This window comes from Rutilus rutilus, assembly GCF_951802725.1.
Source record: "Rutilus rutilus genome assembly, chromosome: 22".
Taxonomy (NCBI): domain Eukaryota; kingdom Metazoa; phylum Chordata; class Actinopteri; order Cypriniformes; family Leuciscidae; genus Rutilus; species Rutilus rutilus.
Genome location: NC_140227.1, coordinates 30,393,225 through 30,408,087, shown reverse-complemented (window position 1 = coordinate 30,408,087; position 14,863 = coordinate 30,393,225). Strand labels below are relative to the sequence as shown.

Genomic DNA, 14,863 nt, shown 5'->3' with positions numbered 1-14,863 from the left:
GAAGAAAATCCCATCCGAACGGGAACCAGGGATCTTCGGGACTGACTGCACCACGGCAGTGACATCATTGTGGTGGGACAGTGGAAGTCCGAATCAGGTTCCTTCAGGAGCTTCAGGAGGATTGGGAGATATCAACCAGTTCTCACCAAAAACCTAGGAATTAAACATTCAGCGTCAGGTTTCATGAGCCGTCATTTCTGAGAGAGATCTTCAGATGTTTGAATGCAATTCGAAATAGCACAATAATCAATATATCTTACATTTGCATCGTCTGTCTTAGCTTCTGTTCGACTGCTAAGGACCAGTTTAACTTCAATACTGATGCGCCTTTAAAGTCAACATGAAATGTGTTTGCAACCAATTTACCTTTGTAATATGAGATATTTGCACATATGCATGTAGAAAAAGTCGGAGTTGATGGTGCAATGAAATCAAGGAACATGAATTTAGAATTTTTTATTTCATGTTGACTTTGAAGTTTTGAACTATGAACAAACCGTTATGATCGTGTAATATAGTTTTAATTTGACTATCAGTGAAAACAGGAATGCTTTTCCCCTCTTGATTAGAAAAGTACTGATCGACAAAAACCTAAAACTCGAACAATTAATAAAACATACCGCGAAACGGTTTCAATACAGTGTTTAACCAGCAAATATTTTAACAAATTTTTTCTTGAGGAGTTGCAAAAAACTTAAAAAAATGTATTTATTAATTACTGATGTTACTTTGAGAATATGTATTTTTTAAAATTGTGTTATGGTATTTTTGTGTAGATTGTATGTTAACTCTGGTTTTTGTAATTTCTTATTTAATTTTTGTTTCTGGTCTTTTGTGTATGATTTCATGCTGAGCCTTTGGCTGCGGTGAAGAGCGGCTTCTTATGAGTTAACTTGGATTTTTAATCAACTATTGAAGCAAAACAACAGTGGAAGCAACATGACGTCTGTTGTGTAGTGAACATGCTGCATGCCAGTGGCTAGAGACATTTCACAACCAGAATAATCAGATGGTTTGCGTTGTACCATGTACTGTATATTGCTAATAATCATAATGTGCTAAATAAGGGAAAAAATGTTTTTTTTTTTTCATGTACACATGTATTTGGGAACATAATAATAGCTTAACTTTGTTCAGCAGACATTTATGCAGATAAAATGGAGATGTGAAATGGGCTATGATGTATTAATATTTGATTATTATTGTCCTCTCAATTGAGTTCAATAAAACCAGCAGCACAGTTGCGTTTCAAAATGATTTTGTTTTGAGCAGTGTTTGAATGGTACCATAAGATACAGGTGGTTGGAAATGAGTTGACTCAGATTATATCAAATCCTGTGTGTAGCAGTGATTTATTGACAATGAAATGTTATTCCTACAAACAAAATGAGCTCTAAAATAATGAAGCGTTTTCTAATAGCGCCACCTAGTGGCAGTATAAAATACTCGTGTATGAGCTTAACGGGACAGTTAGTACACCCAAAAATGAACATTTTGTCATCATTTACTCACCCTCAGGTTGTTATAAACCTGTATGAGGCTCTTTCTTCTGCTGAACACAAAATAATATATATTTTTAAGAATGTTGATAATCAAACAGTTTCTGGTCCCCATTAACTTCCATAGTATTTTTTTCTTTCTATACAATAGAAGTCACTGAGGACCAGAAACTGTTTGGTTACCAACATTCTTCAAAATATCTTCCTTTATGTTCAACACAAGAAAGAACTTCATGCATGTTTAGAAAAGCTTGAGGGTAAGTGAATAGCTAATGACAGAAATTTCATTTTTGGGTGAACTATCACTTTAAAGTTCACGGTTTCATATCAAACCTAGCTTATAGAAGGGCATTTCAATTTTATTAGATCCTAAAATTTAAAGGACATATAGTTTATTGTATAAATAGCCAATTTATACTATGCTAATTCTTATAAATATGATTATATTAATGTTTTGTATGTGTATTTTCTTATTATAATAGCATACTTTACTGTTGGATGTTGTTGTTGTTGTTTACTCTAATTTGTATTTCTTTTTAAAATCTTTTTATATTTATTCATTCGTTTGTTTGTTTTTACACCGTTTTTTCCTCTAACTTCCACCCACTTCCCCTGACACGGCTCGAAAACCCCTGGTTTAGAGGATACCACGCAAATGGTGTAGTAATCATCTAATATAATAAAGTATTAATTCAAAGGAAAATAAAACAACATCTACAAAAACTGATTTAAAACAGAAATAAATATATCGAATCTAGTTCTCCGAATAATAACGATACTATTATAATATTGAGATCAGGAGTTTCGTTACTAATCTTTTTCGAGGACACACCACGTTAATGGTGTTATAGTTTACTAATATATTAAATGATTTAATTAAGGTGGAATTAAAGAGAACATTTTAATTCATACCCAATTCACCTTAAAACGTGTCGAATCTAGTGTTCTGAATAATCAGAAAGCTTTTCGATCACGGAAGCCACCGGTAGTTTCTCGCAAGGTCCTCATGTTGAGTCGCGTGTCATTTGCAAGTAAATTATTACTTTTCCGTTATATTCCCCCCTTTTCAATCCCAACCCATAGAAATCTCTTTACCGCCCGGTTTAATATGAATATGGAGAGATGCGTAGTCAGATGTTTGCCGTGTGAGTCCAAACTGACCATCTCGTTTAACCTCGACGGCACTAATAAACAGATGCTGCGCGAGCAAACAGAACCGTTAGGGAAAGTTCTGTCTCGGATAGCGTCCGGCATCATCAAAACACGAAGCAAAGCGAGAAGATTAAAGCAAAACAAAGGGAAAAGTGAGACTCCGGAAGTGGATAAACCCCAAATCAGTCTGTGTGTAAACGGAGATCACGTGTCTGTGGAGACTGTGAACTCTGATGCGTGGCTGGATGGGGCTGTGCTTCATGTGGGGGATTTGAAGTACAAAGTGGAACGAAATCCTCCAACATTCACTTTATCCGAGCTGCCATCGTCTCTAATGTCCGGGTTTCCAGTTTGTCCCAAGCTGGAGATAGAGTTTGGAGATCTCAAGGACTGTAAGTTCATGTGGCTCAAGGAAAGCTCACCTAATGCCCATATGAGAGGAGATCCAGACTGCTGGAGGGAGGCAGGACTTGAACGTGTGTTTACGCCATCCAATCTGGACATTGGTTTAAGGGTGATGTTGAAATGCACACCAGGGAATGGATCCAAGTTTGGGGAACCCAAGGAACTGGTGTCTTCAGGTGCAGTAGAAGCCGGTCCAGGAACATGTACCTTTGATAACAGGCACATTTACACTCCGAAGGTCACAGATGATTCTTCACTGAGGGTTGTGTCTTATAACATCCTTGCTGACATCTACGCTCAAACTGATCTTTCCAAAACGGTGTTGTACCCTTACTGTGCACCATACGCCCTAGAGATGGACTACAGGCAGAATCTGATCAAGAAGGAGCTGTCGGGGTACAATGCTGATATAATTTGCCTCCAGGAGGTGGATAAGTGTGCTTTTTTAGATAGTTTATCTCCTGCGTTGGATGCTTTCGGGTTGGAAGGGGTTTTCAAAATCAAGGAAAGACAGCATGAAGGTCTGGCGACGTATTTTAGAAGGTCAAAGTTGAAGTTGCTCGAGCAGTATGACGTCGTGCTGAGTGAGGCCTTGGCGGCGGATCATCTTCATCGGGAACTGTTGGAGAAAGTGTCCACCAATCCCAGCTTGAAAGAGAAGATCGAAACCAGGTCAACGGTGTTGCAGGTATTTCACTGCAACAGATTAAAGACCTTAAATCAATGATTTGACTCCCATTGTCCAAAAGGGCTCCTAGACTTTTCCAGTTGTTTGTGATTTACTGGATCAGGCTTAAGGAATTTTGTAAAAAATAAAAACAAAATATTTAGCTTAAGTTTGGTTTAATGAAGAAGAAAAAAAGTTATTTTATATATATATATATATATATATATATATATATATATATATATATATATATACACACACATATATGTATATTTATAAATATAGTTATATATATATATATATCGATTATAACAAATACATGTTTGTGTCATAGTCATAAATTTAAGTTTTTACCCTTAAGATTGTATTTATTTGATCAAAAATTCAGTAAAACCTTAATTTTTGTGAAATATTATTAAAATGTCAATGATTTTATATTTTAATACATTTTCAAATGTCATTTATGTGATGATTTTTCTTTTATTTATTTATGAATGAAAGAAAATTAGTTTGTGTTCATTTTAATTTCTAATTATTTCTCTAAAAACAAAATCCTGAATTAAAATAAGAAATTTCTGTATTATTTATTTATTTTTGTGGCTTATTTTAATCCTTGTTTTGTCTTGCTTCAAATTGTATCTATGCAAAAACCAACAAAATTGCATCGCTTTCCCAATTTCTCAGGTGACCATTCTGCAGTCATTATGCGACCCATCAAGGACATTATGTGTCGGAAACACACACCTGTACTGGCACCCTAAAGGTAAGCATCAATGTGAATGGAATGACTTGGATTTTAATTCAATTCAACCATATTTAAACCGGGAATGATCCATGTTAACATCAGAAAATGATGGAGTGCCTCAAGGGTCTGTTTTAGGCCCTCTGCTATTTTGCATAAACATGCTGCCACTTGGTAATATTAAAGGTGAACATCAATGTAAATGAAATGACGTGTGTTTTCAGGAGGAAACATTCGACTGGTCCAGATTGCTGTGGCCCTGAAACACATGAAGCAGGTGGTGATGGAGAAGCATCCCGGAGCCAGGCTTATATTCGCGGGTGATTTCAACAGCACGCCCTCCTCCGGCCTCTTCCAGCTTGTCTGTCAGGGATCCGTCTCTGAGAATCATGACGACTGGGCCTCCAATGGCCCAGAAGAGCAGATCCAGGCGGGACTCGCTAACCCGTTCCAGCTGGCCAGTGCCTGTGGGGTCCCGGCCTACACCAACTACGTCGGGGGCTTCCAGGGGTGTCTGGACTATATATTTGTCGAGCCACATGTGCTGCAGGTGGAGCAGGTCATTCCTCTGCCCAGTCACGAGGAAGTCACCACCTATCTGGCCCTGCCGAGCGTCTCGCACCCGTCTGATCACATCGCACAGGTGTGTGACCTCAAGTGGAGAACAAGTGACTAACATTTGCTTCAAACGTGTCCATGCATATCAATCATCAAATGCAAAATGCATTTGTTTACTTGGACCTTATTATAACTTAACTAAATTTTAGCCTTTAAATGATCAGATTTTCATTTCAGCATTGTATTTGTATTTATCATATAGGTTCATTCTCACTTGTACAATTTAATATTTATGATGAGGATGAATTATTGTGACATTTATCAAATGACTCTATTGACTCCTACTTGGAGATATTAAAAGCTGTATTTAAAATATGATTGTTTTTAAGTTCTTCGCTAAATTCTGTGACGCTAAAACTTTGCTTTTCAAACTGAAAATGGTTCAGAAAAATAACCAATTTCTCTTTAATAGACACATTGAGCACTATTGTTTTCATGTTAACATCTCAAGAAAATTGTTTGGTTTCACAACTCTTTAAAGCATTAAACGATGACAGCTCATCGTTCAAAAGCGACAGGTTATCACAGATCGAGCCTTTGTTTATGCACAACCATACAAGTGATTGCATTTCACACTTTTATATCACACTTTTATTCATGCATTTTAAAAAGGGGAACAGCTAGATGATTCCTAGCATTGAATATTATCAAAAGCTGGGAATAAAAACAGGTGATTAGGTCTTAAATATTCTGAACAGGTTTATTCTCAATTTAAATGGTAAATCAAAAGCAGGTCAGGCAAGTGCGTTCACATCGTAAAGCACAGCGCGTTTAAGGCAATTGTGATTACATACATAATAAAAAGGGTGCTTATTTACAACAACATCAGACCAGTTTCCTAATATAATCGTATGCATGTTAAAACTAATGCTTAAATCAATGCATTGCCAATCTCTTTAAGTGTGCTATTATAAGAAAAAAACGTTTATTTATGAAATGCATGCTTCTCTGAGAATCTTTCCTTGGATGTATGGCATGCAAACGTTCGGGAACGACGTATTCGAAATGGGAAAAAATTAGCTTTAAAAAAAACAAAAGGTCTCATTATTAACAATGCTTGATGTATAAGTGCAGATCTTAAGTCGAGTGCGTACTGCAGCACTTACTGTAACAAAAGATCCAGGAGCTCCTGAACAAATGTAGTAGTTTTCATACTTTGGTCAAATCTTTAGATTATATGGCTACATACATCTAGAGGAATGAATCTGGGAGAAATGTCAGTCAAGGTCAAAGGTGCAATGAATCAAAAAATATAATGTTAAAATGCACTGCCAAAGATTGACATCAGCAGGTGAATTTTTGGTAACAATCCATTGAAAATGGTACATGAAGAGCTTCTGTGACAGATCAATCCACTAATCATGTCCTTTGGAACAGCACACATCCTGTTTGAACAGGAAGTGCAGTTTAATGTTTAGAGAGCTGCTCGGAAAGCCAGTCTAATCCCTCGTATAAACCAGTCCCTTGAGTCGCACAGGTCGCCTGGACATACCACTGATAAAGAGAGAGTGAAAATGACAATATTAACATATTCTTACCAATAAACAGATACATTAGGCATTTAAATGAATGATGAAACTTCATATTAAACGTAACTGATTCATGTAATACATTTGCTCCAAGGTAATAACCAATATTAAATGGAGCTTATAATTATGCATAACTATTATAATAATAATATTGCACATTAAGCTTTCTCACAGTTCTGCTTCGAAGTGCTTGCAATCCAAGTTTGTCCGTCATCTCACTGATGGGCATTGCATTTGGTAAGTCTTGTTTGTTTGCAAAAACCAGCAGGACGGCATCTCTCAGTTCATCTTCCTGAAGCTGTTGAATTTTGAAACAGAACTACTCATAAGCATGTCACATTTACTGATGATTTGTGCACAATAAAGCAAACGTTTTGTCAAAATGCCCCAATTATGCTATTTTGGAGGTGTGCTACAATAGGTTCAAAAAAAACATTTTAACTTTCTCATAATATTCATTGCACATCATCTCATTTCTCAAAGAGGGAGTGAGTCTGGAATTGCTGAAGACTCAGTTTCAGTAGTGCAGAATCGAGACTTTTATCGTGCACTTTGATCTTTAAAACTTTTGCAGTTTGCAGACCGTTTACATTCACAAACAACAATATTACTCATTGCATGAAAGGTAATACTCATAAAAGCATAATGGGGCACTTTAATAGTTCCTCATGTGTTGTGCTGCTCCAGAAATTATGCTTTTCCTCACCATCTTCTGAAGCTCTTCTGCTGCTTCTTGTGCTCGCTCGCGATCGTTACTGTCCACAACGAAGATCAGACCCTGAACAAACAACAACAAAACGTGTCACATTCAGAGTAAAAACATCAGTCAGAAAATATAAAGCACAAGTTCTTCTCTTAAAGGGGTGGTATAATACCCTTTTCACAAGATGTAAAATAAGTGTGTATGTGAAGTTTTAGCTCAAAATACCTCACTGATATTTTTTTATAGCATGTTAAAATTGTCACTTTTTGAGGGTGAGTAAAAACGCACCGTTTTTGTGTCTGTCCCTTTAAATGCAAATGAGCTGCTGCTCCCGGCACAGGAGGCGGAGCTTCAAGAGCTTGTGTTCTTTTACCTCACACACACATGCACTGAAAATTTCAAAAACTTTTAGGCTTTTATGTTCAAACCGGAGTCAGACAATGATGGAGAGACTCAAGAAGAAGTGACATGTAGACAACATTTCTTAATGGTTAGTTGATGAATTTATGAGGCTGATGTGTAGTTATCTTCTAGTCATTGATTAGCATATTCTGTCTTGATAATCTATAAATCGTGTTCAGGGGGGCGGGGTTTATGTAAATTCTAGGGTTGGTGATGTCACTAACCCGGGAGGAATGTGGTGTAGTCTCTACCAGCCGTTTGTTGTAGTCCTTAAAAAGCGATTTCTTTAAAAGCAAATCTCTCCCTTTGCTTTGAACTTTGAGCGTTGTAACTTTGCAGATGTTGTTTATGCTCAAACAGCAACATTACACACTAACTAAAGTTAAAAAAGTGAAATGATATTCAACCACCCCTTTAATGGAAACATATTTTTACTGTTAAGTGAGCAAAAGTAATTCACAGCATTTAAACAACTTCTGCTCACGTATTTGAAGGCTGCTATTGGATCATCGAGGCTAAACGTCATATTATGCGACTACGCATTACTTTACGGAGAGCTTACGCCCTACTAGCTGCGTTCTGCCTTACGAACAAATTGGGCAACGGAATAAAGTACAGAGTAAGTTACAAACTAGCTAGTAGTTACTAAGCTTTACGTTCCAATTAAAGAAAGAACTTACGAATGGCTGGTGCAACCCGACCCAGGGATCTTGCTGGAAACAAATGTGAGCCACTGTTTTCTAATGCTGGGATTCTTCAGAAGAATCTGCAGAGCTGTCGGTGCTACACACAGCTTTATCACATCTGACTTATTTCTTAACAGCAGAAGCACTAACAATAATACTAACTATCCAATTTCCCTGCAAATGTTGAGAATGAGCCATTTTTGCAGTTTAGTTTCAATAAATGTCATACAATACCTTTTGAAGGAAAATTTGATCTTCATATTATGACCACTTTCACTGTACATGCAAACTGTAATATTTATTCCACTTAATAAAGTTTAATACAAAATACTTAAAAAAAGAGGCTTTGCTATAATGACAATTGATTAGGCTGGTGAAGGACACAGTTTGGTTTTGTGAGTGCAAAAATAAAGAACAAGCACACGTGGTAACACTTTACAATAAGGTCCTATTAGTTCACATGAATCCATTAAAGGGGCTATAATTTGTAAATCGTTTTTTAAGGACGACAACAAACGGCTGGTAGAGACTACACGACATTCCTCCCGGGTTAGTGACATCACTAACCCTAAAATTTACATAAACCCGCCCCCTGAACACAATTTATAGATTATCAAGACAGAATATGCTAATCAATGACTAGAAGATAACTACACATCAGCTTCATAAATTCATCAACTAACCATTCAGAAATGTCCTGTTGCTTCTACATGTTGTCACTTCTTCTTGAGTCTCTCCATCATTGTCTGACTCCGGTTTGAACATAAAAGGCTAAACGTTTTTGAAATATTCAGTGCATGAAAAAGGACACAAACTGTTGAAGCTCCGCCCCCTGTGCCGGGAGCAGCAGCTCATTTGCATTTAAAGGGACAGACACAAAAACGGTTTGCTCATCCTCAAAAACTGACAACTTTAACATGCTATATAAAAATATCTGTGGGGTATTTTGAGCTAAAACTTCACACACACACTCTGGGGACATCAGAGACTTATTTTACATCTTGTGAAAAGGGCATTATACCACCCCTTTAATCGTCAGCACAAAATTCATGATCGAGTGAAATGAAAGCCTTAAAGGGACTTTGGTATGAGTAAATGTAGAAATTAACATTAAAGATTAAGAAATGCTTTATAAGTATTTTTCATTGTTATTTCTAATGTAAACAAATTAAAGTTAAACCTTGTCGATCGATTTTCCATTATCAAACAACCAGCAAAGAAAAAGAGAATTACAAGAACAGAAGAGAAACTGTTCTGTTCTCCAAATCAAACTCTAGTAAAGGCCGTGTCAGTTCAACTTAATCCTAATAGAAATACCAACATCCTCTACAAAGAACATCAACGGCATCCAGCCAAACTATAACTACACACCCGTAGTTGTTGTTCTAGCAGCTCACAAGGCTGGACGATCAAACTCAATCAGAACGGCCATGGCAGAATGAGCAATTCATCGGCTGGAATGCTGCGACTCCACTGTGGTTTGACTATCTTAACGTGTGCGAGGGGACGTCCTGCTGTGATGTGAGGCCATCTATGCATATGTTTACCTGGGTATTCTGGAAGTAGTGTCTCCACAGAGGCCTGATCTTATCCTGACCACCCACATCCCACACGGTGAAGCAGATGTTCTTGTATTCGACCGTCTCGACGTTAAAACCTAAAGGAATCACACAGGGTTGGGTGCGTTAGCAATTAGGAGATAAAGCAGTTGTTTGCATCAAGATGAGAGTGCAGGGCAATAAATCAATGGCAAATATCTCAAGACCTGTCAAGTGCATGTACGAGTCATGAAAATAATGTAACAATGGAAAAATCTTCAATGCTTCATTTCTTTTAGGCAAAATATCCTATATTTGACTTTAAAATGGATGTTTTTGTGAGAATATCTCTTAATTTAAGGTATATTTATTATAATGTGAAAGTCTATGGGATATCAACACAGCATCCCTTGACTAAAGTCCCACATATAAATCTTTCATAGGCCTACATAAATTCATTTGCCCAGACTAGTGTATTTGTTTATCCGTTAACTGTTATCTTACCTATAGTTGGAATTGTTGTGACTATTTCTCCCAGTTTGAGTTTGTACAGGATTGTGGTTTTCCCTGCTGCATCCAGGCCAACTGAAGGAGGAGAACAGGAAAACAAATCACGTCAAACACTTTGGAAAACTTTGCATAAAATACTTCCTCCTATTCTCCTGTAAACAGAGCAAACACCCTAAAACGATACGTCACTTTCACTGATTGATTTTTACTATCATTTGAATTCATTTAGGGTATTAGAAACAGCTTGAAAAACATAATTTAGTGGAAAATACCACCAGCAAAATAGACTTTTACACAAAATAGCCAGTTATCTAAGCTAACTCACAAAAACAGGTTCCAACTCACCCATGAGGATTCTCATCTGCTTTTTCCCAAACAAGCGAGAAAAGACGCTTGAAATGGTCAAACCCATGTTAAACCAGCTCAAAAACAACTGACTTACAAAAGAAGTGTAAAAGTCGAGCAGTTATTAGAGGAGTGAAACTACAGGAGCACCGCTAGCGCTTTAGCACAGCAGCTTCAGCACTCAGAGATCACACTCCAGTCCACATCAGCACGCACAACAACGCGTTCTTCTCGTTTTCTTTCACTTTCCTCGCTCTTTTCTTCGCTCTGTCCAGTTGGAAGTGTGTTTTGTGCAGCAGTTTGAGCGAGACTGGTTTTTCTCCACGTCAGACTTCTTTTCGCTGCGGCTCCAACGCGGTCGAAATGACGTCACCGGTGCCACGTCACGAAACACTGATGAAGAGCCCGAAGACTTTAGACCAAAAAAAAGAAAAAGACTTCAGACGTCAATCAAGTTTCTGATTGATTGTTCACCCACATGTGTGATCGTTTTACTTGAAAATGTTCAAACAGACTCAAACCTAAACATACATGAGTGCCATGCGATATAGCTTACAGTAAGCAATATAAAATATTACACATGTTGACTTATTTTTTTGTGCTTTGTTCTGTTTTTTTTACTTTTGTTTTATTTTTTCTTCTTTGAACCTTGTTAAACTAATAAAGAAAAAAATATGACTATCTATCTATCTATCTATCTATCTATCTATCTATCTATCTATCTATCTATCCTTCCATCCATCCATCCTTCTATCTATCTATCTATCTATCTATCTATCTATCTATCTATCATCCATCTATCCATCCATCTATCTATCTATCCATCCATCCATCCATCATCCATCTATCTATCCATCCATCATCCATCTATCTATCCATCCATCCATCCAACCATCCATCCTTCATCCATCCATCCATCTATCTATCTATCTATCATCCATCCATCCATCATCCATCTATATCTATCTATCTATCATCCATCCATCTATCATCCATCTATCCATCCATCTATCTATCCATCCATCCATCCTTCCATCCAACCATCTATCATCCATCCATCCATCCATCTATCATCCATCTATCATCCATCTATCCATCTATCTATCTATCTATCTATCTATCTATCATCCATCTATCATCCATCTATCCATCTATCTATCTATCCATCCATCCATCCATCATCCATCTATCTATCCATCCATCATCCATCTATCTATCCATCCATCAATCCAACCAACCATCCATCCTTCATCCATCCATCCATCTATCTATCTATCTATCTATCTATCATCCATCCATCATCCATCTATATCTATCTATCTATCATCCATCCATCTATCATCCATCTATCCATCCATCTATCTATCCATCCATCCATCCTTCCATCCAACCATCTATCATCCATCCATCCATCCATCCATCATCCATCTATCTATCCATCCATCCATCCATCATCCATCCATCCATCCATCCATCATCCATCTATCTATCCATCCATCATCCATCCATCCTTCCATCCAACCATCTATCATCCATCCATCCATCCATCATCCATCCATCTATCTATCTATCTATCCATCCATCATCCATCTATCTATCCATCTATCCATCCATCCTTCCATCCAACCATCTATCATCCATCCATCCATCCATCCATCTATCATCCATCTATCTATCCATCCATTTATCATGCATTTTTCTATTCTGTTTAATAAATAATTGTATTTATTTTATAAATGAGAGTGAAACTAATGTTAGTAAATAAATATAGCATTTATTCTCTATATTTTAGAGGCACAGATCAATATTACAGGCAGACATCAGCTCATCCAGAACACACACTAACACAAGTCAAAGATGACTTATAACTGTGGTACATTAACAGTACATTAAATACAGTAGTAGAACAAAAATAATAGTGCATACATAGTACAGCAGTAATGCATAATTTATAAATTCAGTCATATACATTCTGTATTTAAAGGCACATATTGAAGGTAGGCAAGTCCATGAACATTAGAAGCAAAAATAGGCCAAATGATTTTATGTGGTAAATTAACTATACAGAATTTACTGAACTAGAATTATATATAAAGATATTCCATGACTTTCTCAAAATAAAAAAATCGGAGACATAATATACACATATTTAGTGTATTTTCTTCTGTAGCGTTTTATCGTCTGGACAGTTGATCCGAGAGCCAATCCAGTCCTTCATATAAACCTGAGCCTTGAACCACACATGTGGCCTGAACGAACCACTGAGAGAGAGAGAGAAACACATGTGACCTCACACATCATCATCTGCATTGAGTCTGAGTGTCGCTCACTCACCTGTCTTCCTCTCAGTGTGTGTAAACCCAGTCTGTGTGTGTCGCTCACTCACCTGTCTTCCTCTCAGTGTGTGTAAACCCAGTGTGTGTGTCACTCACTCACCTGTCTTCCTCTCAGTGTGTGTAAACCCAGTCTGTGTGTGTGTGTCGCTCACTCACCTGTCTTCCTCTCAGTGTGTGTAAACCCAGTCTGTGTGTCGCTCACTCACCTGTCTTCCTCTCAGTGTGTGTAAACCCAGTGTGTGTGTCGCTCACTCACCTGTCTTCCTCTCAGTGTGTGTAAACCCAGTGTGTGTGTCGCTCACTCACCTGTCTTCCTCTCAGTGTGTGTAAACCCAGTCTGTGTGTGTGTCGCTCACTCACCTGTCTTCCTCTCAGTGTGTGTAAACCCAGTCTGTGTGTGTGTCGCTCACTCACCTGTCTTCCTCTCAGTGTGTGTAAACCCAGTCTGTCTGTCAGCTCAGAGACGGTCATGGCTTTGGGTAAATCCTGCTTGTTAGCGAGAACTAACAGAACGACGTCTCTCATCTCGTCCTCCTCCAGCTGAAAAGGTTCAAATGGATTTGATGCACGTACACAATATTACATGTAGACTGTGATTATACTCGACTAGAGTGATATATCTGATGATATAGATGACGTACCATCATTTTTAGTTCCTCTGCTGCCGTTTCAATCCTGTCATGATCACTGCTGTCCACCACAAAGATCAGACCCTGAATCACACACACACACACTGACATTTTCACAGCTATAACTGCAAAATCACACTGCATAATGACACGTTTGTGTTAAACTCTTACCTCAGTGTATTGATAATAATATTTCCAAAGACCTCTGATTTTGGTCTGACCACCAACATCCCACACAGTGAAAGAGATGTTATTATAATCTACTGTTTCAACATTAAAACCTAGAGAGGAAAGAATTGGATATTTAATAAAAAATGCTATCAGACAGTCCACATAAGGCAAGACAAATGTATTCATTTAAATACATAATATATATTTTACCTAGAGTTGGAATGGTTGTGACAACTTCACCAAGTTTGAGTTTGTAGAGGACTGTTGTTTTCCCTGCTGCATCCAGACCAACTTGAAGAAGAAATATTTACATTTATTCCACAATGGAGTCATAAGTAAAATAATCATACCTATTTCAGCTTATTAATATGCAATGGCCTAAAAATGATTTAAGAACATGTCATGATAACAACAATAAGGGCTAAACTGTAAGACTTTAAACTCAAAGTGTGGAGACAAATATGTACTCACCCATAAGCAATCTAATCTGCTTTTTCACAAAGAGACGAGAGAAAACACGGGAGAAATAGTTACCCATGTTTAGCTACAAAAAGACAGAACAGCTGTTCTCTAGAGTCTAGAAGTTAAAGGCTCGTATTGCTAATAGTGTGTGTTCAGTGTGTGTGAGTGTTTATATAGGCTGTTTGCTTTCGGTTTGATTGACAGCTCAACACCGCCACTCTCACACAAGACGCGCGCAGTTTCTCTCGCGGCAAATCCAACGCGTTAGAAATGACGTCACGTCATCATCACGTGACAAAACAAACTTTTTTTTTAGCCAACACAACAAAACTTACTTCTTTTTTGTGTGTCAAATTTAAAGTTAGCTCACTTAAATGAAGTAGATAAATGTGTGGCAAATATGAGCAGAGCGTCTGGTCAGGCATAAATAGTTGCTGTGATTGATAGATCATCACCATAACACTGTGAT

The 14,863-nt window shown here is 37.5% G+C and overlaps 4 protein-coding genes across 5 annotated transcripts in view; 2 read left to right on the top strand and 2 right to left on the bottom strand.

Moving 5' to 3' along the window:
* atp6ap1la (ATPase H+ transporting accessory protein 1 like a) overlaps positions 1 to 1,250 on the top strand; it is a 14,971-nt gene extending 13,721 nt beyond the window's left edge. The window contains exon 7 of the mRNA XM_084395478.1: positions 1 to 1,250. This exon is cut by the window's left edge and continues 322 nt beyond it. The gene's annotated coding sequence lies outside the window, so the exon portion shown is untranslated.
* A 1,199-nt stretch (positions 1,251 to 2,449) lies between these two features.
* On the top strand, positions 2,450 to 5,471 carry pde12 (phosphodiesterase 12). Its single transcript, XM_084395002.1, has 3 exons — positions 2,450 to 3,744; positions 4,408 to 4,486; positions 4,690 to 5,471. The coding sequence occupies exons 1-3, from the start codon at positions 2,506 to 2,508 to the stop codon at positions 5,139 to 5,141; spliced, it is 1,770 nt and encodes a 589-aa protein (XP_084251128.1). The 5' UTR covers positions 2,450 to 2,505; the 3' UTR covers positions 5,142 to 5,471.
* Positions 5,451 to 11,202, bottom strand: LOC311281770 (ADP-ribosylation factor 4-like). The gene is made up of 6 exons (XM_084395003.1): positions 10,797 to 11,202; positions 10,446 to 10,526; positions 9,951 to 10,060; positions 7,319 to 7,390; positions 6,785 to 6,910; positions 5,451 to 6,577 (listed from the first exon to the last, which is right to left on the bottom strand). The coding sequence occupies exons 1-6, from the start codon at positions 10,861 to 10,863 to the stop codon at positions 6,491 to 6,493; spliced, it is 543 nt and encodes a 180-aa protein (XP_084251129.1). The 5' UTR covers positions 10,864 to 11,202; the 3' UTR covers positions 5,451 to 6,490.
* A 1,591-nt stretch (positions 11,203 to 12,793) lies between these two features.
* LOC311282283 (ADP-ribosylation factor 4-like) lies at positions 12,794 to 14,527 on the bottom strand. 2 transcript variants are annotated; one of them, XM_084395966.1, is made up of 6 exons: positions 14,404 to 14,527; positions 14,143 to 14,223; positions 13,933 to 14,042; positions 13,774 to 13,845; positions 13,547 to 13,672; positions 12,794 to 13,057 (listed from the first exon to the last, which is right to left on the bottom strand). In XM_084395966.1, exons 1-6 carry the CDS (start codon positions 14,468 to 14,470, stop codon positions 12,971 to 12,973), a joined length of 543 nt encoding a protein of 180 aa, XP_084252092.1. In that variant the 5' UTR covers positions 14,471 to 14,527; the 3' UTR covers positions 12,794 to 12,970. The 2 variants fall into 2 exon arrangements, with proteins under 2 accessions (XP_084252092.1, XP_084252091.1); XM_084395965.1 differs by having other exon boundaries at positions 12,972 to 13,672.
* Between the last annotated feature and the right edge of the window lie 336 nt (positions 14,528 to 14,863).

Coding starts and splice junctions, on each gene's coding strand:
- pde12 (XM_084395002.1), top strand. CDS start 2,506: ATGTTGAGTCGCGTGTCATTTGCAAGTAAATTATTACTTTTCCGTTAT. Junction 3,745..4,407: donor CCAGGTCAACGGTGTTGCAG/GTATTTCACTGC, acceptor CCAATTTCTCAG/GTGACCATTCTGCAGTCATT. Junction 4,487..4,689: donor CCTGTACTGGCACCCTAAAG/GTAAGCATCAAT, acceptor GTGTGTTTTCAG/GAGGAAACATTCGACTGGTC.
- LOC311281770 (XM_084395003.1), bottom strand. CDS start 10,863: ATGGGTTTGACCATTTCAAGCGTCTTTTCTCGCTTGTTTGGGAAAAAG. Junction 10,527..10,796: donor GCAGATGAGAATCCTCATGG/GTGAGTTGGAAC, acceptor CTCCTCCTTCAG/TTGGCCTGGATGCAGCAGGG. Junction 6,911..7,318: donor CAGAAGAGCTTCAGAAGATG/GTGAGGAAAAGC, acceptor AAAATTCAACAG/CTTCAGGAAGATGAACTGAG.
- LOC311282283 (XM_084395965.1), bottom strand. CDS start 14,470: ATGGGTAACTATTTCTCCCGTGTTTTCTCTCGTCTCTTTGTGAAAAAG. Junction 14,224..14,403: donor GCAGATTAGATTGCTTATGG/GTGAGTACATAT, acceptor TTCTTCTTCAAG/TTGGTCTGGATGCAGCAGGG. Junction 14,043..14,142: donor CACAACCATTCCAACTCTAG/GTAAAATATATA, acceptor TTTCCTCTCTAG/GTTTTAATGTTGAAACAGTA.